We start from the raw sequence: 24,094 nt of genomic DNA on the forward strand, positions 1-24,094 counted from the left end.
CATTAGGAGACTATAATATACAGTACATTGATTGCCAGCACTGATCAATGCTATGCCTTAGCATTGCATTGATCAGTGTTATCGGTGGTCGATTGCTCAAGCCTGGATCTCAGGCTTGGAGCAATCAATCATCGATCGGATGCACCGGAGGCAGGTGAGGGACCCTCCTCTTGTGTCCTTGGTACCCCGCAGTTTTGTTATGACGGTCCTGATCAGCGCCCTCAGCCAGCTGGAAATGCTATTTTCCTATTTTAAACGCCGCAATCAATTTTTTTGCTTTAAATCAACTGGTGCCAGAAAGTTAAACAGATTTGTAAATTGAAAATCTTAATCCTTCCAGTACTTATCAGCTGCTGTATGCTCCACAGGAAGTTCTTTTCTGTCTGACCACAGTGCTCTCTGCTGACACCTCTGTCCGTTTTAGGAACTGTCTAGTGCAGGATAGGTTCGCAATGAGGATTTGCTCCTACTCTGGACAGTTCCTGACATGGACAGAGGTGTCAGCAGAGAGCACTGTGGTCAGACAGAAAGGAAATTAAACAAGAAAAGAACTTCCTGTGGAGCATACAGCAGCTGATAAGTACTGGAAGTATTAAGATTTTGTTTTGTTTAACTTTCTGGCACAAAAATGTTCTCCAGCAGAGTACCCCTTTAACTCATACTAATAGTCATGGGTATGTCTATTATATTTGGGGGGGGGGGGGTGTCTATGATAATTGAGGATATGTCTATTATATTTGTGGGTATGTCTATTATAATTGAGGGTGTGTATTATTTTTTGGGTCTGTCTATTATAATTTAGGGTGTCTCCTTTATAAATGGGGATGTGTCTATTATAATTGAGGGGGCGTCTATTATAAATGGGGATGTGTCTATTATAATTTAGGGTGTCTCCTTTATAAATGGGGATGTGTCTATTATAATTGAGGGGGCGTCTATTATAAATGGGGATGTGTCTATTATAAATGGGGATGTGTCTATTATAATTGGGGGGGTGTATTATAATTGAGGATGTGTATATAATTGGGGTGTGTCTATTATAATTGGGGGGGTGTCTAATATAATTGGGGTTGTCTATTATAATTGAGGATGATTCCTTTATAATAATTCCTTATTTATATAGCGCCCACAGATTCCGCAGCGCTGTACACTCATATTGATAGACTCAAAAATAATGATCACAAGGATCAATGACCCTAGTGAGGGGTGGACTAAACATATGTTTATTTAATACCTCAACTCAGCCCAACAGGACTGAGCAAAAAGTCCACTTTTTATCCCTCACTTGATTAAAACTTAACTTTTAATTAAACAATAAAGTGGGTATATAGAGCTATAAGTGATTTTAAAAAATCCAGCATATTAGCACCACATGTATTAGTGTACTTGTTGTCCCTAGGGACCAACTAAATATAGAAATCTACTCAGCGCATCTGCAGAATGCGCTGATTAAGGGTGCTTATGCTGATAATTAAAATGCTACCACACTGTCCCTCCTAACATGTTTCGCCACCAAAGTGACGTCTTCAGAGGTTAGGGAACAATGGCTATAAGAACGCCGCGTGGAGGGTTTATATAACCTCCCTTACCAAGGTTACAGCCCCTTCCTGTGTTTAACCCTCCAATAGGGAACTATCAATAAGATTGGCAGTTCACCTACTCAATTGCCAGGATTATTAGGTTAGCCAATCACAATAATAACACCTGGGCAGGTACTAACCTCCCAAGGTATACGTTAAATTGCCTGTCTATCTTCCCCAACTGTAATCTGATAGGTCAATTCATCGCCACTCACGGAGCTCCGTCAGTTCCGGTTCCTTCTGCGCTGAATCACGGCAGGTCCCTAATGCGCCTGTGTAAAAGCCACGCTTGCGCTCTGAATTGTAAACAAAAAACGTCACTACATGAGTTAGCGCAAGTGCCCGTACACCGATCAATCGCGCATGCGAAAAAACTTAGAAAATAGAACGTAGTGGCCAGAATGAAAACGCGCATGCGGGAAAACTTAGAACTGGGAGAGGGGTAACTGCAGATTTAACATGCATGAGGGAAGACTAAGTTTAAAGGGGTACTCACTAATAATGGCTTAATCCAACCTGCAAAAGTTCTGTTAATCATTGTATCGGAACCAATAAATTATTCCTTTTAACAATATAATTATTCCTTTTTACAATTCTGGATCCATTACCAGGTAAGTACATCCCAATAAGGAAAGGGGGGAGGGGGGGGGGAAAAGGCAGGCAACTGTCAATCATATAGGATTTGTTTATAAAATATTGTGTACAAAGAATTAGGATTAGGATTAACGAGGCTCCATATACAATACTAGATATGGTGGTAATAAACCAAATATCCCATATACATCTACCTTTATTGTGTGTATGCCTCATACTATATACTGGACCTTTATTCAAGGATTGGTTGCTGGCCAGCAATAAATCCTGGGTGGACCTTCACAAATCAAATTGCAGTGTGAAGGGATTAATCTAGCAAACTCAATGGTTTATAAAAGTATAAACATGCAAAGTATGTATCAAAGAGTACACCTCAAATGCAAGCATGTTTCCACATTTGTAAGGTAAGTAATCCAAGTGAAATTTGCAATAAATAGAATCCATAATCTTCATACACATAGAACAAAACAAAAAATATATAAATTGTGGAAAAACAGGAAGGGAGACTGTCATAATGTATTGTGGGCGTAGCTCAACAATCGATGCTATTATCAATACACATATTAGTATAAGTAAACTGTCACTGCTGGAGGTATGTCTCACTTTACGAAAATGTCTTGCTTTACAAGAAGGCTGAAAATATAAAGCCTTCATTCAGACCTAACGGGCTTCTAGATTTCAATTTGAAAATCCAAAATGCTTCTTCCTTGAGAAGTTTACGGTTCAGATTTCCCCGTCGTGGACCTAAAATGCACTTTTGGATGCCCCAAAATTTTAACAGGGTAACATTACCGCTATGAACTTCCCTAACATGTCTGGACAGAGGGGTATCCATATGGGTATTAATTGTGCTCAGATGTTTGGATATTCTCCTCCGTAGTTGTTGAATAGTTTTACCCACATATAATTTCGGACATGGGCACTGGGCCACATACACCACCCCAGTCGTTTGACAATTTATGAAGGTCTGAATCTTATAGCTCTTATTATCCACCGGATTAGTAAATTCTTTTGTTCTAGGCATAAACTTACAAAAAGTGCAACTTCCACAGGGGTGAGAACCAGTAGCTGGTGACTTCAGCCACATTTGCATATTGCTCTCAGAGTAGAAACTATGAACAAGAGACTCCTTCACGTTTCGTCCTCTGCGATACGTTATTGCTGGTCTTTGGGGTAATACTTCTCTGAGGTCCATATCACTCATAAGTAAGGGCCAAAATTTATTCAATATCCTTACCACTTGATTATTGTTAGAGTCATATGTGCCAATACAGCGTATGACCTTTCCAGATTCATTAGTACTTCTAGATTGATTAGACAATAAATAACTACGTGGTGTCGCTCTCACTCTGGCATAGGCTCTATGGAGCCACTTTTTGGGGTAACCCCGACTCAGGAATCTCTCATACAACTCCTTACATTCCTTCTGAAAGGCCTCCTCACTTGAACAGTTTCTCTTAGCCCGTAAATACTGGCCTATCGGAATCCCTCTTTTGAGGGGAGGGGGGTGGAAACTATCCCAGTGGAGAAAACTGTTGGTGGACGTTTCTTTTCTATGTATGTTGGTATGTACTGTCCAATCTAAATCAAGTGATATAACCAAATCCAAAAAAGTGATCGTGTTAGTGTGAATTTCCGAAGTGAATTTCATACCTATACTATTTGTGTTTAATGCTGTTACAAATGAATTAAATTCAGTGATAGTGCCATCCCAAAAAATCAAAATATCATCGATAAATCTCCCCCAAAATAAAATGTGATTAGTAAAATCAGAAAACTCAGAAAAAACTATCGTGTTCTCCCACCACCCCAAAAATAAATTAGCATAATTAGGTGCACAAGTCGTGCCCATTGCGGTGCCTTTAATCTGAAAATAAAATTTACGATCAAATAGAAAGAAGTTATGTGTAAGTAAAAAACGTAAAAGTGTTAACAAAAATTCATTGTGACGGTGAAAGTGAGTACCCCTAGTGTTCAAAAAATATTCAGTGGCTTGAATTCCTAAATCATGGGAGATGTTCGTATACAGGGACTCCACATCCAAACTAGCAATAAGTGTTGTTACTGGAAACGTCAATTCTTGTAGTTTCGTAACTACATCTTTGGTATCCCGCAAATAAGACGGTAGACTTGTTACAAATTGTGCAAGGAATTGATCTACGTATAAACTGATTCCCTGAGTCAGGTTGTAATTTCCCGAAACGATGGGACGACCGGGAATAGGTCGGGTTTTCTTATGCACCTTAGGAAGTGCGTACATTGTTGCAATAGTTGGTGTAGGGTTATACAGAACTTTAAATTCATCCTCTGAAATCAAATTCTCACTTTTCGCTGTTATTAATATTGTCTTCAATTCTTTATTGAAATCCTCCATAGGGTTCTTGGGAAGGATGATATAGGTGGATCTATCATCCAATAACTGCATTACCATCCTTTTATAATCATCTCTATCTAAAAGAACAATGTTACCTCCCTTGTCTGCTGGTTTGCAGACAAGGGAGTCATTGTTCGCCAATTCTCTTAGTGCTCTTTTCTCTTCTTCCATTAGATTATCCAATCTAGTATTAGGTTGTAACTCTGTTATTTCTTGACAGACCATGTTTACAAATGTGTCAATGTTCGAGAATTGGGATAGACTAGGAGTCATCGTCGATCTAGGACGTAGACTCGAGAAGGGTGGATCCATCACTACTCCTTCCTCATTTTCTCTCTCTAACTCTTCCAAAATTTGAATGGCTTCTCTTTCTCTTTGATCATTATTAATCCCATTTCTTGACAAATTTAAGTGAAACTTATGTAGAGCCAGTTTCCTCCCAAACAAATTAATATCTTTAACCCATTCAAAGGATTTGAATCTCGGTGTAGGGGTAAATGATAACCCTTTCTGTAACACCCTTATTTGACTCTCAGTCAGTTGATGTGAGGATAAATTATAAATCTGTAAATCTTGGGTCCTAGGTGTCAAAACATGTTGGGCCCCATCATCTTGTCCCGAGATATTATTCCCATCCCTAAAAAAGAGGGAGTTGCTGCTGTTGCTCCTACGCCAGTGGTTACTGAACCAGTCATAGCCGTTGTGGCTGATGTTGATACCGAAACTGGTGGTGCTATATTCGCAACGGGATGGTGTGCTAGCGGTGTTAACTGTAAAAAGGAGGATGAGCCAGAGACAGGTGGTATATATCCTCCTTGCATGTTGTTCGGGTTCTGAAAGCTTGGATTTTGGCCGGGGGGACATCTTGATTCACCAGATCTTGTGTTGACAGGTGATTTACGTGTGGGTTGTCTACGTGAATAACCCCCTCTTCCCCCTCTTCTGCGTCCTCTATTATCTGTGTAATTATTGGGTCTCCCTTTATTGGAGTCCTCGGATTCAGAAATATCAGATTCTGAGATATCAGTGTAGGGGTTGGGGTTATAATTGTAACTGTTATTCCTTTTAATGTAAATCACCCCTGTTTCAAAATCACGTTTGTCGCGTATATATTTGCGATGTTTTCTTTCTTTAATTTCTTGCTGGTGGGACTCAATATGTTTTTGCAATTTGGACTCCAAATTGCTGAATTCCACACTTGTTTTAAAGACTTGTATTTCTGCGATCTGTTTCTCAAGTTGTGCCCCTGTTCTCCTTAACACTTGCTTCTCATAATTGAGAAGATATTCTTGCATACGAATAGTACAATCCGTCAGGAGGTTTTGCCAACCTGCTATAAACTCAATATCCTCCTGATGAGAATTAGGTAGAATGTTAATACGTAACCCACGATATGTTATTTTTTGTTGGGTGTAAGTTTCCAAGCTAGCCACCTCCCACCAAGAACGTAAATGCTGTTTATATGTTTTTTGTAAATCCCTAAACGCAGACCAGATATCTATTTGGTCCAACGGTAGCCTATTACTGGAAAATACATGAGCTGCTTGACTCACAAAATTATCAATATTAGGACCTGAAGACAAAAATCCTCCAGCCATGACACAAATGCACTCAGTGCAGGGTCAAAGGATTGGAGTGATTAACTCCTCTAATAGATAGACTCAAAAATAATGATCACAAGGATCAATGACCCTAGTGAGGGGTGGACTAAACATATGTTTATTTAATACCTCAACTCAGCCCAACAGGACTGAGCAAAAAGTCCACTTTTTATCCCTCACTTGATTAAAACTTAACTTTTAATTAAACAATAAAGTGGGTATATAGAGCTATAAGTGATTTTAAAAAATCCAGCATATTAGCACCACATGTATTAGTGTACTTGTTGTCCCTAGGGACCAACTAAATATAGAAATCTACTCAGCGCATCTGCAGAATGCGCTGATTAAGGGTGCTTATGCTGATAATTAAAATGCTACCACACTGTCCCTCCTAACGTCACTTTGGTGGCGAAACATGTTAGGAGGGACAGTGTGGTAGCATTTTAATTATCAGCATAAGCACCCTTAATCAGCGCATTCTGCAGATGCGCTGAGTAGATTTCTATATTTAGTTGGTCCCTAGGGACAACAAGTACACTAATACATGTGGTGCTAATATGCTGGATTTTTTAAAATCACTTATAGCTCTATATACCCACTTTATTGTTTAATTAAAAGTTAAGTTTTAATCAAGTGAGGGATAAAAAGTGGACTTTTTGCTCAGTCCTGTACACTCATATTGGTCACTGTCCCCATTGGGGTCACATGTTTTTGAAGTGTGGGAGGAAACCGGAGGAAACCCACACAAACATGGAAGAACATACAAACTCTTTGCAGATGTTGTCTTCTGTGCTGCAAGGTAACAGTGCAAACCACTGAGCCCCCGTGCTGCCCCATGAGGGGGGTTTATCCTAATATATATATATCTGGTTCATTACGAGTCCAATCCTCCTCCCTTGTGGGCCGGTGCAGTGCCGTAGATTGTGATTTGCCATAGATTGTGATGGAGTGACTCAGCAGTTTTCCCTGCTCGAGCGCTCCGCCTCCATCACATTCTATAGGCTGACACTCGCACACCCCCCAACCATTGGTTACTGCGGGGGCTGGGGGGGGCGAGTGTCACGTGACCTATTTAATCATCAGGCATCGCAGCTCACGACAGTCTCAATTGGGCTATCACAGGGACAGGATCTCTCCCTGTAATAGCCCGAAGCTGTACGGAGCTCTCATGGTGTCTGTGGCCCAATTCCGAGAGCGGTATTGGGCCACAGAAGCTAATACTTTTATTGTCACCCGCCAGTGCGCTCGCTCGACACCGCTATCGGGATCCCTATGCCCGATAGCGGCGTTATCAGCCTGTCACCCACCAGCGCGATCGCTCGACAGTGCTATCAGGATCCCTATGCCTGATAGCGCTGACAACCGCTTTCCTCCCCTGCTCTGCTCCCCGTCCCGTTAACTCTCAGGGAATGGGGAACAGAAAGTAGAGCAGCGGGCGCCGCTAAAGTAGTACTGCGCATGCGCAGCACTACGCAAATAGCATAGGTAGGTAGCGTAGCCGTACATTAGTGTAGGTTGTAATTTAGCATAGTTTAGCATTAATAGTGAAAGGAGGTTAGGCACCACAACTCCCAGCATGGGAGTTGTAGTTTAGGACTACAACTCCCAGCATGCCCAGACAGCTAAAGGCTGCCCAGGCATGCTGGGAGTTGTAGTTTAGGACTACAACTCCCAGCATGCCCAGACAGCTAAAGGCTGCCCAGGCATGCTGGGAGTGGTAGTTAAGCTTAGATTAGACAGCGAAGGGACCACAACTCCCAGCATGCCCAGACAGCTAAAGGCTGCCCAGGCATGCTGGGAGTTGTAGTTTAGCTAAGATTAGACAGCAAAGGAACCACAACTCCCAGCATGCCCAGACAGCTGAAGGCTGCCCGGGCATGCTGGGAGTTGTAGTGCAGTGAAGGCACCAGAACTCCCAGCATGCCCAGACAGCTGAAGGCTGCCCAGGCATGCTGGGAGTTGTAGTTTTACACAGGTATAAAGTAGTTAGCGTAGCGTTAGCTCAATTTTAGCGTAGCTTTAGTTTAGTGTTAGCGCAGTTGTAGCTTATTTAGCATAGCGTAGTGTTAGCGCAATTGTAGCGTAGCTTAGTGCTAGCGTACTTTTAGCGTAGTGTAGTGTTAGTGCACTTTTAGTGTAGTGTTAGCATACTTTTAGTATATTTAGCATAGTGTATTGTTAGCGTAGTCTTAGAGTAGTGAGCGCAGCGTAGTCTTAGAGTAGTTAGCGTAGTGCAGTGTTAGTCCAGTTCTAGCATAGTTGGTGTAGTTGTACACGGGTGTAGTGTAGCTAACTTAGTTTTACAGGCAGATCAAGTGTAGTTTAGAGAGTTTAGCGTGGGGTGTAGCTTAGCTTAGTCATAAAGTGAAGGGGCTACAACTCCCAGCATGCCCAGAGAGCCAAAGGCCGTCCGGGCAGGATGGAAGTTGTAGTTTTGCAAAAGTAGCAGAGGCAGTTGCGCTCTGCTACGTTAATGTAGTATACAGTCACATGTATAGATGGCTGGATACGGTGATCACAAGGCCACTTACCCACCTCCGTTCCTGCTCCGTCACTGGACTATTAGCAATGCAGAAAGATGACGGAGCTGGAACGGGGGTGGTAAGTTAGGCTCTCCAGGTAATAACCCATTTTTTTTGTGTTTGTCTTCTCTTTTCAGATACGTGAATGCGGAGGACTACATGGGAATCGGTGGACTACGACGATGACCTGCATTTTTTTCTTTTCTTTTAATAAAATGGTTAACGAGGGCTGTGGGGGAGTGTTTTTCCTAATAAAAATGTTTTAACTTGTGTGTGCTTTTTTTTTCTTTGTTATTACTTTACAGGCTTAGTAGTGGAAGCCCTCTTGTAGACGAAGTCCATTACTAAGCCGGGGCTTAGCGTTAGCCCCAAAAACAGCTAGCACTAACCCCCAATTATTACTCCGGTATCCAACGCCACAGGGGTACCGGGAAGAGCCGATACCAACAGGCCCAGAGTGCCAAATATGGCGCAATTGGGCCTGGGCGGTAACGGGCTGGCGTTATTTAGGCTGGGGAGGGCCAGTAACGATGGTCGTCACCCACCCTGGTAACATCAGGCTGTTGCTGTTTGGTTGGTATTTGGCTGGAAATGAAAAGACGGGGAACCACACACGTTTTTTTTTTTTTTATTATTTTTTAATTTTTTTATTTTTTTTTTAGTCGCCGCCGAAAAGTGACCTCCGTGATGCCGTGCAGAGGAGCCGGGAGAGAGCGTAACTCATCTGCTTCACTGACCCCGCAAGACAGCCGAAGTGCAGACAAGTAAGGAAAGGGGAAGAGTGGTCTTCAACCTGTGGACCTCCAGATGTTGCAAAACTACAACTCCCAGCATGCCCGGACAGCAGTTGGCTGTCCGGGCATGCTGGGAGTTGTAGTTTTGCAACATCTGGAGGTCCGCAGGTTGAAGACCATTGAATGCCATAGGAGGAACATGATGGGGGAATAATGAGACGGGGAAATGATGAGGGGGGGATGAGACAGGGGGAAATGATGAGAGGGAAGAATGATGGGGGATTAGACAGGGGGAAATGATGGGGGGATGAGGGGGGATGAGACAGGGGGAAATGATGAGAGGGAAGAATGATGGGGGATGAGACAGGGGGAAATGATGGGGGGATGAGGGGGGATGAGACAGGGGGAAATGATGAGGGGGGATGAGACAGGGGGAAATGATGAGGGGGGGTGATGGGGGGATGAGACAGGGGGAAATGATGGGGGGATGAGGGGGGATGAGACAGGGGGAAATGATGGGGGATGAGGGGGGATGAGACAGGGGGAAATGATGAGGGGGGATGATGGGGGGAAGAGGGGGGAAATGATGAGGGGGGATGATGGGGGGATGAGACAGGGGGAAATGATGAGGGGGGGTGATGGGGGGATGAGGCAGGGGGAAATGATGGGGGGATGAGACAGGGGGGAATGATGGGGGGATGAGGGGGGATGAGACAGGGGGAAATGATGGGGGGGGTGAGGGGGGATGAGACAGGGGGAAATGATGAGAGGGGGGATGATGGGGGGAAGAGGGGGGAAATGATGAGGGTGGATAAGACAGGGGGAAATGATGGGGGGGATGAGGGGGGATGAGACAGGGGGAAATGATGAGAGGGGGGATGATGGGGGAAGAGGGGGGAAATGATGAGGGGGGATAAGACAGGGGGAAATGATGAGGGGGGGATGAGACAGGGGGAAATGATGAGACAGGGTGGGGGATGATGAGGGGGGAATGATGAGACATGGGGAGATGATGAGATATGGGGGGTGGTGATGAGAGGGGTAAATGTGGCACAGGAACTGATAAAAGGGAAGGAATGATGTGGCCCTGGAGGGGACGGGACCAAACTGAGGTGCAGAAGAAAACGAAGTTGGGGAGATGATGTGGCATTTAGTCCAAGTCATTTATTTTACATTTTATTTTTTTTACTTAAATTTCCCTGTTAAAATGGGGGTGCGTGTTATACACCGATAAATACGGTAGTTATGACTTTTTCCAGAAGTACGACAAAATCAAACCTATATAAGTAGGGTATCATTTTAATCGTATGATCTGTACTTTTTTTTATACCACATTTGCATATAAAAAACTTTTAATAAATTTTTTATAATTTTTTTTAATACAATGTATTAAAAAAGTAGGAATTTTGGACTTTTTTTTTTTTCGTTCACCGTACGGGATCATTGACATTTTATTTTAATAGTTCGGACATTTACGCACGTGGTGATACCAAATATGTCTATAAAAAATGTTTTTGTACGCTTTTTGGGGGTAAAATAGGAAAAAACTGACGTTTTACTTTTTTATTGGGGGAGGGGATTTTTCACTTTTTTTTTACTTTTACATTTTTTAACATTTTTTTTTTTACACTTGAATAGTCCCCATAGGGGACTATTCATAGCAATACCATGATTGCTAATACTGATCTGTTCTATGTATAGGACATAGAACAGATCAGTATTATCGGTCATCTCCTGCTCTGGTCTGCTCGATCACAGACCAGAGCAGGAGACGCCGGGAGCCGCACGGAGGAAGGAGAGGGGACCTCCGTCCGGCGTTCTGAATGATCGGATCCCCGCAGCAGCGCTGCGGGCGATCCGATCGTTCATTTAAATCGCGCACTGCCGCAGATGCCGGGATCTGTATTGATCCCGGCACCTGAGGGGTTAATGGCGGACGCCCGTGAGATCGCGGGCGTCGGCCATTGCCGGCGGGTCCCTGGCTGCGATCAGCAGCCGGGATCAGCCGCGCATGACACAGGCAGTTATGCACAGGACGTAAATGTACGTCCTGGTGCGTTAAGTACCACCTCACCAGGACGTACATTTACGTCCTGCGTCCTTAAGGGGTTAAAGAAAATAATTTTTCCAATGTGTTTTTTTTAATGAATTTTCAGGGTTAGTAGTGGAAGCTGGTCTTATTGACTGAATCCATTACTAAGCCAGGGCTTAGCGCTAGCCCCAAAAACAGCTAGCGCTAACCCCCAATTATTACCCCGGTACCCACCGCCACAGGGGTGCCGGGAAGAGCCGGTACCAACAGGCCCGGAGCATCAAAAATGGTGCTCCTGGCCCTAGGCGGTAACAGGCTGGCGTTATTTAGGCTTGGGAGGGCCAGTAACAATGGTCCCCGCCCACCCTGGTAACGTCAGGCTGTTGCTGTTTGGATGGTATTGTGCTGAGAATGAAAATACGGGGAACCCTATACGTTTTTTTTTTTTTTTGTTTTTATTTAAATAGTTGTAGTTCTGTAACATCTGTCCCTTTTGAAAATTGCTTCTCTACTTTGAAGCCCTCTAATTTAAAAAAAAAGCAAAAATATGTCCATTTTATGATGCCAACATAAAGTGAACATATTGTACTTGTGAAGAAAAATAAAATTTATTGTGAATATCAATTTTCCTTACAAGTAGAGAGCTTCAAAGTTAGAAGAATGCAAAATTTTCAAAATTTTCATTAAATTTGGGGATTTTTCACCAAAAAAGGATGCAAGTAACGCCGAAAATTTACCACCAAAATAAAATAGAATATGTCACGAAAAAACAATCTCAGAATCAGAATATTCGGTAAAAGTGTTTTCGCGTTATTAATTCGTAAAGTGACGGTGGTCAGAATTGCGAAAAAGGGCCCAGTCCTTAAGGTGAAAAAGGGTTGCGTCCTTAAGGGGTTAAGAAACACCTTATTTTCTGTCCGCCAATACAAAATTCTCTAATAGTGCCCCTCCCGAGACTAGACTCTGGATCCGCCCCTGGTTGTGGTTAAACTTTACTTTCCTGGAAAAGTTTCTGAGTTGCCCATAGCAACCAATCAGATTGCTTCCTTCATTTTTCAGAGGCCTTTTCAAAAATGAAAGAAGCAATCTGATTGGTTGCTATGGGCAACAGCACAACTCTTCATCTGCACTGGTTTTGCTGAATCTCCCCCAGAGAGGAAGATTTATCAAAACCCAAAACCTGTCCAGAGGAAAAGTTTCTGAGTTGCCCATAGCAACCAATCAGATCGCTTCTTTAATTTTTCATAGGCTTTTTCAAGAATAAAAGAAGCAATCTGATTGGTTGCTATGGGCATCTCAGCAGCTTTTCCACTGGTCAGGTTTTGATAAATCTCTCTCTATGGGGGAGATTCATCAAAACCAGTGTAGAGGAAGAGTTATGCAGTTGCCCATAGCAACCAATCAGATTGCTTCTTTCATTTTTGAAAAGACCTCTGAAAAATGAAGGAAGCAATCTGATTGGTTGCTTTGGGCAACTCAGAAACTTTTCCAGAAATGGAGGATGCTAACTTTTTGTATCTTATATGGAATTATTCCTATATTCATACATTTTGGAATCATCGATGTTATTGAAAAAAGGTATAACATTAAGATCGAACGAGACCCTTAGATGCTTATCCTTGGAGATGTCGGGGAGTCTATATATCAGAAAAGTTTAATTAGACTATTTCCTTATGCAAAGGTGCTGTCCGGGCATGCTGGGAGTTGTGGTTTTGCAGCGGTTGGGGGTTCACAGCTTAGAGACCACTGCTATAGAGGGTGCAAATGTATCCGAGCCCTGGAACTCAAATAATGTGAAATATGAGATGATCAAAATGGAGGCCCTGCACTAATTACTTGGGTTCTGGGGTCTGTAAGGTCCATAGTAGCAACATCAGGTTCTGTCCATAGCAGATACTAAATCATGGCAGCTCTAAGAAACAAGCAGTCATCGTGACATCAGACATGTGATGTCATAGACAGCTGGAGTCCTGACATTCCACTGACAGCCGCCCGATCCTTCATTCTGTAGATTGTTACAGTGCGATTAGCAACTTCTATTTCTTCTTCTTGACTGAGATGGAGCTAAAAGGTTTGGGGTTCATCCCCCTTCTGTTGGCGTTTTGGTGTGCGGCCTGGCTTGCCACCAGCTACATCGTGACGGTCGTCCTCGGCCATGCCGCCTCGCCACTGATGCACATCAGGTAAGATAAACAAGCACAAGATTCTTATTTCATGGGTTGGGAGTGAGGAAATATCCACAATAACATTGGTTTCTTTTCCTTCACAGTGACGTGGGAAATTTCTTTCCCGAAAACATATTATTGAGAATTGGTTTCATAGGGACATCCATTGGCACTTTGGTACTAACCTTTCTTATTTATAAGTATATGGTTATGCATACTGAAGAGTTCAGGGGTCATCAGGTCCTGATCCAGAGGATCCTGCTCGCCATTGTGTGGGCCTCCTGTTTTGGTACAGCTGTCATGCATGTATTGTCCCCCGAAGAATATCCCAGGATACACTTTGTCAGCACGATAATTTCCATTACATGTGAAGCCTTATACTACCTTGGGCAGTCCATCCAGATGTATAAATTACCAGGAGCAAACAAAGTCATCCGCCATAGTAGATGCACCTGCTGTGGCCTGACTTTTACCTGCGCAATTTTCTACTTTGGATATAAAACATTACAGGAATTATTCTATGATGATGAAGACTGGGACGAGATCCGTGAAATCACCACCATAATCATCGAGTGGGTGATGCTTCTACTGATCCTGATAAACATCGTGACCTATTATTCCACCATGCAGAGGTTAATGTTAACCGTCTCCAGGAACAGCTGCAAACTCTCTCTTAGAGTAAGAATTGATGACTTCGGGGTGTAGACCACCACGGGGGCCATCAAGTGGACTTCTGGGAGAGATACTGCACAGGACACGGGAAAACCATAAAAAAAATAATATGAGCTGGTGATATTACCTATACAAAAAAATAATATGAGCTGGTAATATTACCTATACAAAAAAATAAAAAAAATGTAAAAAAAATATTGGTGTGTGACGTGTAATACCTACCGTATATACTCGAGTATAAGCCGAGTTTTTCAGCACCATTTTTCGTGCTGAAAACGCCCCCCTCGGCTTATACTCGAGTGATCTCTCTGCCTGTCAATCCCTTTTCAGTGGTCTTCAACCTGCAGACCGCCAGATGTTGTAAAACTACAACTCCCAGCATGCCCAGACAGCCATCAGCTGTCTGGGCATGCTGGGTGTTGTAGTTTTGAAACCTCTGGAGGTCCGCAGGTTGAAGACCATTTCGACCTTTGTCATCATCCAGGCCCCCCCCCCCCTCTTTTGTTTTGTACTCACCCCTCCCCCCCACAGCGGGAAGTTAGGGTGAGCTGGTCCGGGCCATCTATGCTGCAGGGACCGTCCGGTGGGGAGGGATAGTCATTCCGGGCTGTCCATTTTCACCGGAGGGCCCTCTTCATGCGCAACGTCCCTGTGCGTCGTCGTCAAGGCAACATCACTAGGACCAGCTCACCCTAACTTCCTGCCAAGGGGAGGTGAGTACAAAACAAAAAGGCCACAGTGGTCTTCAACCTGCGGACCTCCAGAGGTTTCAAAACTACAACTCCCAGCATGCCCGGGCATGCTGGGAGTTGTGGTTCTGCAACATCTGGAGGTCCACAGATTGAAGACCACTGATGAAGGGATTGACAGGCGGTGATGATGAAAGGGAGGGGGATGATGATGAAGGCCGCAGTGGTATTCAACCTGCGGACCTCCAGAGGTTTCAAAACTACAACTCCCAGCATGCCCAGACAGCCGATGGCTGTCCGGGCATGCTGGGGGTTGTAGTTTTGCAACATCTAGAGGTCCGCAGGTTGAAAACCACTGATGAAGGGATTGACAGGCGGTGATGATGAAGGGGGGGGGGGATGATGACGGGGGTCTGGATGATTACATGGGGGGATGAGGTATTTCCCACCCTAGGCTTATAGTCGAGTCAATAACATATATATATATATATATATATATATATATATATATATATATATATATATATATATATATATATTATTATTATTATTATTATTATTATTATTATTTTTTTTTTTTTTGGGGGGGGGGGGGATTAGGGGCCTTGGCTTATATTCGGGTCGGTTTATACTCAAGTATATACGGTAGTTAGAAAACCAGAATCATTATAACCTCCCTCTGCATTACCCTGTTTATTATTTTCCAAGCAAGCACTTTGTTCTAATTCGTCCACTCTCTGGCGTGCTCCTTGTATAAGGGGTTTGGGATACACTTTTTGTTTAAAACGATCCTCCAGGTTATCTAGTTGTTGATGGCATTTTTGTGTGGAAGAACAATTCCTCCGGATTCTTTTCATTTGACCGAATGGAATGTTCTTCTTCCATTGTTTCCGATGGCAACTGTTAAAGTCGAGGTAGTTCCTTAAAATAGGTGTCAGTATGCAAACAGCCATCCGGAATATAGATATTTAAATCCAGGAACTCAAATTTTTGGGGGGACTGATGCAGCTCTGCCTTTGGCAATCTCTGGCTCTGCCATAGCACTTTTTTTGAAGGGGCGTGTCGGCTGCCGCTTCGTCTGGTGGTCAACACGCGCTATCTGGCCAGCGAGCCATGGCCCCATACAGGAGATCGCGGGGGCCCACCAGCGGTCGGACCCCTCGCAATCTGAAACTTATCCCCTACCCTTGGGATAGGGGATGTTTTTCAGCACTGGACTACTCCTTTAACCCCTTCATGATCCAGCCCATTTTCACCTTCAGGACCTGGGCATTTTTTGAAAATCTGACCACTGTCACTTTAAACATTAATAACTCTGGAATGCTTTTACTTATCATTCTGATTCCGAGATTGTTTTTTCGTGACATATTCTACTTTATGTTATTGGTAAAATTTCACTGATATTTTCATCCTTTCTTGGTAAAAAATCTAAAAATTTCATGAAAATTTTGAAAATTTAGCATTTTTCTAACTTTGAAAGTCTCTGCTTGAAAGGAAAATGGATATTCCAAATAAATTACATATTGATTCACATATTAAATATGTCTACTTTGTGTCTGCATAAAAAAATTGACAAGTTTTTACTTTTGGAAAACATCAGAGGGCTTCAAAGTTCCGCAGCAATTTTCCAATTTTTCTCAAGATTCAGGTTGGAAGTGGATTTTAAGGGTCTTCATATTAGAAATACCCCATAAATGACCCCATTATAAAAACTGCACCCCCAAAGTATTCAAAATGACATTCAGTAAGTGTTTTAACCCTTTAGGTGTTTCATAGGAATAGCAGCAAAGTGAAGGAGAAAATTCTAAATCTTCATTTTTTACACATTTTCTTGTAGACCCAATTTTTGAATTTTTACAAGGGGTAAAAGGAGAGAAATGACCCTAAAATTTGTAACCCAATTTCTCTCGAGTAAGGAAATACCTCATATGCATATGTAAAGTGTTCGGCGGGCGCTGTAGAGGGCTCAGAAGGGAAGGAGCGACAATGGGATTTTGGAGAGTGAGTTTTTCTGAAAGGGTTTTTGGGGGGCATGTCCCATTTAGGAAGCCCCTATGGTGCCAGAACAGGGGACCCCCCCCACATGTGACCCCATTTTGGAAACAATACCCCTCATAGAATTTAATAAGGGGTGCAGTGAGCATTTACACCCCATTGGCGTTTGACAGATATTTGAAACAGTGGACTGTGCAAATCAAAAATTTTATTTTTCATTTTCACAGACCACTGTTCCAAAAATCTGTCATACACCAGTGGGGTGTAAATGCTCACTGTACCCCTTATTATAATACGTGATGGGTGTAGTTTCCAAAATGGGGTCACATATGAATATTTATTGTTTTGCGTTTGTCAGAACTGCTGTAACAATCAGCCACCCCTGTGCAAATCGCCTCAAATGAACATGGCGCACTCTCCCTTCTGGGCCTTGCTGTGCGCCCCCAGAGCACTTTGCGCCCACATATGGGGTATCTCCGTACTCGGGAGAAATTGCATTACAAATTTAGAGGGTCTTTTTTCCCTTTTACTTCTTGTGAAAATGAAAAGTATAGGGCAACACCAGCATGTCAGTGTAAATAATTTATTTTTTTACTCTAACATGCTGGTGTAGACCCCAACTTCACCTTTTCATAAGGGGTTAAAGAAGAAAAAGCCCCCCAAAATTTGTAAGGCAATTTCTCCCGAGTACGGCGATACCCCATATGTGTCCCAAAACTGTTGCCCTGAAATACGACAGGGCTCCAAAGTGAGAGCGCCATGCGCATTTGAGGCCTGAATTAGGGATTTGCATAGGGGGGGACATAGGGGTATTCTATGCCAATGATTCCCAAACAGGGTGCCTCCAGCTGTTGCAAAACTCCCAGCATGCCTGGACAGTCAATGGCTGTCCGGCAATACTGGGAGTTATTATTTTGCAACAGCTGGAGGCTCCGTTTTGGAAACAGTAGCGTAGCAGACGTTTTTCATTTTTTTGGGGAGGGGGGGCTGTGTAGGGGTATGTGTATATGTAGTGTTTTTTACTTTTTATTTTAGGTTAGTGTCAGTGTAGTGTAGTGTTTTTAGGGTACAGTCACATGGGCAGAGGTTCACAGCAAGTTTGCCGCTGGAAGTTTGAGCTGCAGCGCAAAATTTGCGCCATCTCAAACTTGCAGCACTCACTGTAAACCTCCGCCCATGTGAGTGTACCCTGTACATTCACATTGGGGGGAGGGGGCAAACATCCAGCTGTTGCAAACTCTGAGCATGCCCTTTGGCTGTCCGTGCATGCTGGGAGTTGTAGTTTTGCAACAGCTGGAGGAACACTGGTTTGGAAACACTAAGTTAAGTAATAAACTTTCAAGTGTTTTGCAACCAAACTTAGTGTTTCCAAACCAGTGTGCCTCCAGCTGTTGCAAAACTACAACTCCCAGCATGCATGGTCTGTCAGTGCATGCTGGGAGTTATAGTTTTGCAACAATTGCAACAGCTGGAGGCACTGAGGTAGGAAACGGACAATGTTTCCCAACTAGTGTGCCTCCAGTTGTTGCAAAACTACAACTCCCAGCATGCCCAGACTGCCCAGGCATGCTGGAAGTTGTAGTTCGGCAATATCTGAAGGATCAGATGTTGCCGAACTACAACTTCCAGTATGCTTGGGTAGTCTGGGCATGCTGGGAGTTGTAGTTTTGCAACATCTGGAGGTCCACAGTTTGGAGACCACTGTATAATGGTCTCCAATCTGTGCTCTTCCAGATGTTAGAGAACTACAACTCCCAGCATGCCTGGACAGACTGAGCATGCTGAGATTTGTAGTTTTGCAACATCTGGAAGAGCACAGATTGGAGACCATTATACAGTGGTCTCCAAACTGAGGACCTCCAGATGTTGCAAAACTACAACTCCCAGCATGCCCAGAAAGCCAAAGGCTGTCTGGGCATGCTGGGAGTTGCAGTTTTGAAACATCTGGAAGGCTACAGTTTGGAGACCACCATATAGTGGTCTCCAAACTGTGCCACTTCAGATGTTGCAAAACTACAACTCCCAGCATGCCCAGACAGTCAGTGCATGCTGAAAGTTGTAGTTTTGCAACATTTGGAGGACCATAGTTTAGAAACCACTACACAATGGTCTCCAAACTGTGACCCTCCAGATGTTGCAAAACTACAACTCCCAGCATGCCCAGAGAGCCTTTGGCTGTGTGGGCATGCTGGGAGTTGTAGTTTTGCAGCTTTTAGAAGGCCACAGTGAAGATCATTTATCGCGATCTTCACTGCAGCCTTCTCAGCCGCACTTTCCGGCCGACCGCTCCTCCTGCTGCAGCCGCTGCTCCGTGGATGCCGCCGATGCCGCCTCCGAAGGTCTGGGTAAGCCGGGCCATGCTCCCCCTCTCCGCCCGTGTTCTCCCGCTCTGTACCGACTTCCGATCGGTGGCCAGAGCGGGGGAAATTAACTCTATCCCCCCCCCCCACCCCCCTCCTGCCATTGGTGGTCAGCCTGACCGACCAATGGCAGGGGATTGGAGGGATTGGCAACACTGCCACCTCGCTCCTATCCTTTAGGCTGGTCGGAGCTGTCTCTGACAACTCCGATCACTCTTATTTTCCGGGATATCGGGTCACCAGTGATATCAGCAGTCATCCCGGTCCGATCACCGCCCGGCGAGCGGCAGTGATCAGAGATGCCGAGGGCGTATGGATACGCCCTTCGTCCCCAAGGAGTTAAAGGGGTACTACGCACCTAGACATCTTATCCCCTCTCCAGAGGACCCCCGTGATCTCGGTTGCAGCACCCTGCTGTCAGCATACTTGCTCTGTGCGTAATGACGGGTGATACAGGGGCCAGAACATCGGCATAGCCATTGACTGTCCTGGCACGCTGGGAGTTTTGCAACAGCTGGAGACACCCAATTTGGGAAGCACTGCCGTAGGGTAATTTGTTGGTGGATGCAAATCCCTAATTTAGGCCTCAAATGCGCATGGTGCTCTTTCACTTTGGAGCCCTCTCATATTTCAAGTTTTGGGTTACAAATTTTTTTTCTCTTCTTTTACCCCTTAAGAAAAGGTAAATTTGGGGTCTACACCAGCATGTTAGTGTAAACAAATTACATTTTTTACACTAACATGCTGGTGTTGCCCTATACTTTTTAATTTTCACAAGAGGTAAAAGGAGAATTTTTTTTTATATTTTGATGCAAAGTGCTCTGCAGGCGCATAACATGGCTCAGTAGGGAGAGTGTACCATATACATTTGAGGCCTAAATTGGTGATTTTCACCGGGGTTGATGGTAGTTACAGCAGTTCTGGCATAAACATTAAAAAAAACACCCACATGTGACCCTATTTTGAAAACTACATCCCTCACGTACAGTAACAAGGGGTATAGTGAGCCTTAACATCCCACAGGTGTTTGACATATTTTTGGTAAAGTTGGAGGTGAAAATAAAAAAATGCATATTTTTTTTCACTAAAATACTGGTGTTACCCCAATTTTATCATTTTCACAATGGGTAATAGGAGAAAAAGCCCCACAAAATTTGTAACCCCATTTCTTCTGAGTCAGAAAATACCCCACATGTGGATGTAAAGTGCTCTGCGGGTGAACTACAGGGCTCAGAAGAGAAGGAGCACCATTGGGCTTTTGGAGAGAGAATCTGGCTGAAATTGAAGGCCATGTGCGTTTAGGCCTCCATGGTGCCAGAACAGTGACCCCCCCCCCCCCCCCTACATGTGACCCCATTTTGGAAACTACACCCATAATAAGAAGGGCAGTGAGCATTTACACCTCACAGGTGTCTGATAGATTTTTTGAGCAGTGGTCTGTGAAAATGAAAAATTAAAATTTTTCATTTGTACAGTTCACTGTTCCAAAGATCTGTCAAATGCCAGTGGGGTTTAACCCCTTAAGGAACCAGCCCATTTTCACCTTAAGGACGCAGCCATTTTTTGCACATCTGACCACTGTAACTTTAAGGCTAGGTTCACACTACGGAATCTCTGGGAAGAATTTCTGCTGGAGATTTAGCCGGCGGCACTAAGACCGCACAGACTGCATTGCCGTCACCATAGATGGCAATGCATTTCTGGGTGGATCTTTTGGGAGATCTGCTCAGAAATGCATTGGCATCTATGGGGACGACAATGCAGTCTGCGGGGTCCTAGTGCTGCCATCTTGATCTCCAGCAGAAATTCTGCCCAGAAATGCCACAGTGTGAACCCAGCCTAAGCGTTAATAACTCTGGGATGCTTCTACTTTTCATTCTGATTCCGAGATTGTTTTTTTGTGACATATTCTGCTTCATGTTAGTGGTAAATTTTTGTCGATACTTGCATCATTTGATGGTGAAAAATTCAAAAATTCGATGAAAAAATTGAAAATTTCGCATTTTTCTAACTTTGAAGCTCTCTGCTTGTAAGGAAATCAGACATTCCAAATAAATTATATATTTATTCACAAATACAATATGTCTACTTTATATTTTCATTATAAACTTGACAGGTTTTTACTTTTAGAAGACATCAGAGGGATTAAAAGTTCTGCAGCAATTTTCCAATTTTTCACAAACTTTTCAAAATCGGAATTTTTCAGGGACCAGTTCAGTTTTGAAGTGGATTTGAAGGGCCTTCATATTAGAAATTCCCCACAAATGACCCCATTATAAAAACTGCACCCCTCAAAGTATTCAAAATGACATTCAGTAAGTGTGTTAACTCTTTAGGTGTTTCACAGGAATAGCAGCAAAGTGAAGGAGGAAATTCAAAATCTCAATATTTTTACACTTGCATGTTCTTGTAGACCCAGTTTTTGAATTTTTACAAGGGGTAATAGGAGAAAGAGCCCCCCAAAATTTGTAGCCCAATTTCTCTCGAGTAAGGAAATACCTCATATGTGTATGTTAAACCCCACTGGCACTTGACAGATCTTTGGAACAGTGGGCTGTACAAATGAAAAATTTTCATTTTTCATTTTCACAGACCACTGCTCAAAAAATCTATCAGACACATGTGAGGTGTAAATTCTTACTGCACCTCTTATTAGGGGTGTAGTTTCCAAAATGGGGTCAGATGTGGGGGGGGGGGGGTCACTGTTCTGGCACCATGGAGGCCTAAACTCACATGACCTTCAATTTCAGCCAGATTCTCTCTCCAAAAGCCCAATGGTGCTCCTTCTCTTCTGAGCCCTGTAGTTCACCCGCAGAGCACTTTACATCCACATGTGGGGTATTTTCTGACTCAGAAGAAATGGGGTTACAAATTTTGCAGGGCTTTTTCTCCTATTACCCCTTGGGAAAATGATAAAATTGGGGTAACACCAGCATCTTAGTAAAAAAATGTTTAATTTTTTTTATTTTCACCTCCAATTTGTCAAACACCTGTGGGATGTTAAGGCTCACTATACCCCTTGTTACTTTACGTGAGGGGTGTAGTTTTCAAAATGGGGTCACATGTGGGTGTTTTTTTTATGTTTATGTCAGAACTGCTGTGACTTTAGGCCTCAAATGTATATGGTGCACTCTCCCTTCTGAGCCATGTTATGCGCCTGCAGAGCACTTTGCGTCAAAATATACAATTTTTTTTTCCTTTTACCTCTTGTGAAAATTAAAAGTATGGGGCAACACCAGCATGTTAGTGTAAAATATTAAATTTGTTTACACTAACATGCTGGTGTAGACCCCAAATTTACCTTTTCTTAAGGGGTAAAAGAAGAGAAAAAAAATTTGTAACCCAAAACTTGAAATATGAGAGGGCTCCAAAGGGAAAGAGCACCATGCGCATTTGAGGCCTAAATTAGGGATTTGCATCCACCAACAAATTACCCTACGGCAGTGCTTCCCAAATTGGGTGTCTCCAGCTGTTGCAAAACTCCCAGCATGCCAGGACAGTCAATGGCTATGCCAATGTTCTGGCCCCTGTATCACCCGTCATTACGCACAGAGCAAGTATGCTGACAGCAGGGTGCCGCAACCGAGATCACGGGGGTCCTTTGGAGAGGGGATAAGATGTCTAGGTGCGTAGTACCCCTTTAACCCCTTAAGGACGCAGGACGTAAATGTATGTCCTGGTGAGGTGGTACTTAACGCACCAGGACGTACATTTACGTCCTGTGCATAACCGCGGGCATCGGAGCGATGCCCGTGTCATGCGCGGCTGATCCCGGCTGCTGATCACAGCCAGGGACCCGCCGGCAATGGCCGACGCCCGCGATCTCGCGGGCGTCCGCCATTAACCCCTCAGGTGCCGGGATCAATACAGATCCCGGCATCTGCGGCAGTGCGCGATTTGAATGAATGATCGGATCGCCCGCAGCGCTGCTGCGGGGATCCGATCATTCATAACGCCGCACGGAGGTCCCCTCTCCTTCCTCCGTCCGGCTCCCGGCGTCTCCTGCTCTGGTCTGTGATCGAGCAGACCAGAGCAGAAGATGACCGAAAACACTGATCTGTTCTATGTCCTATACATAGAACAGATCAGTATTAGCAATCATGGTATTGCTATGAATAGTCCCCTATGGGGACTATTCAAGTGTAAAAAAAAATGTAAAAAAATGTAAAAGTAAAAGTAAAAAAAAAAGTGAAAAATCCCCTCCCCCAATAAAAAAGTAAAACGTCAGTTTTTTCCTATTTTACCCCCAAAAAGCGTAAAAAATCTTTTTTTATAGACATATTTGGTATCACCACGTGCGTAAATGTCCGAACTATTAAAATAAAATGTTAATTATCCCGTACGGTGAACGGCGTGAACGGAAAAAAAAAAAGTTCAAAATTCCTACTTTTTTAATACATTTTATTTAAAAAAAATTAGAAAAAATTTATTAAAAGTTTTTTGTATGCAAATGTGGTATAAAAAAAAAGTACAGATCATGGCGCAAAAAATGAGCCCCCATACCGCCGCTTATACGGAAAAATAAAAAAGTTAGAGGTCATCAAAATAAAGGGATTATAAACGTACTAATTTGGTTAAAAAGTTTGTGATTTTTTTTAAGCGCAACAATAATATAAAAGTATGTAATAATGGGTATCATTTTAATCGTATTGACCCTCAGAATAAAGAACACACGTCATTTTTACCATAAATTGTACGGCGTGAAAACGAAACCTTCCAAAATTAGCAAAATTGCGTTTTTCGTTTTAATTTCCCCACAAAAATAGTGTTTTTTGG

General features: G+C 43.4%; 2 protein-coding genes across 2 annotated transcripts in view; both read left to right on the top strand.

Annotated features, from left to right (window-relative positions):
- LOC130297923 (gastrula zinc finger protein XlCGF26.1-like) overlaps positions 1–24,094 on the top strand; it is a 73,392-nt gene that overhangs the window by 31,184 nt on the left and 18,114 nt on the right. The window lies entirely within an intron of this gene.
- On the top strand, positions 13,439–14,430 carry LOC130297901 (DNA damage-regulated autophagy modulator protein 1-like). Its single transcript, XM_056550749.1, has 2 exons — positions 13,439–13,620; positions 13,707–14,430. Exons 1-2 carry the CDS (start codon positions 13,496–13,498, stop codon positions 14,305–14,307), a joined length of 726 nt encoding a protein of 241 aa, XP_056406724.1. The 5' UTR covers positions 13,439–13,495; the 3' UTR covers positions 14,308–14,430.

This window comes from Hyla sarda (assembly GCF_029499605.1).
Source record: "Hyla sarda isolate aHylSar1 chromosome 1 unlocalized genomic scaffold, aHylSar1.hap1 SUPER_1_unloc_1, whole genome shotgun sequence".
In the NCBI taxonomy this organism is placed as follows: domain Eukaryota; kingdom Metazoa; phylum Chordata; class Amphibia; order Anura; family Hylidae; genus Hyla; species Hyla sarda.

Bases quoted from the DNA above. Each gene is read 5' to 3' on its own strand.
- LOC130297901 (XM_056550749.1), top strand. From the start codon at position 13,496: ATGGAGCTAAAAGGTTTGGGGTTCATCCCCCTTCTGTTGGCGTTTTGG. The intron at 13,621-13,706 runs GTAAGATAAACA...TTTCCTTCACAG, and splicing joins TCGCCACTGATGCACATCAG to TGACGTGGGAAATTTCTTTC.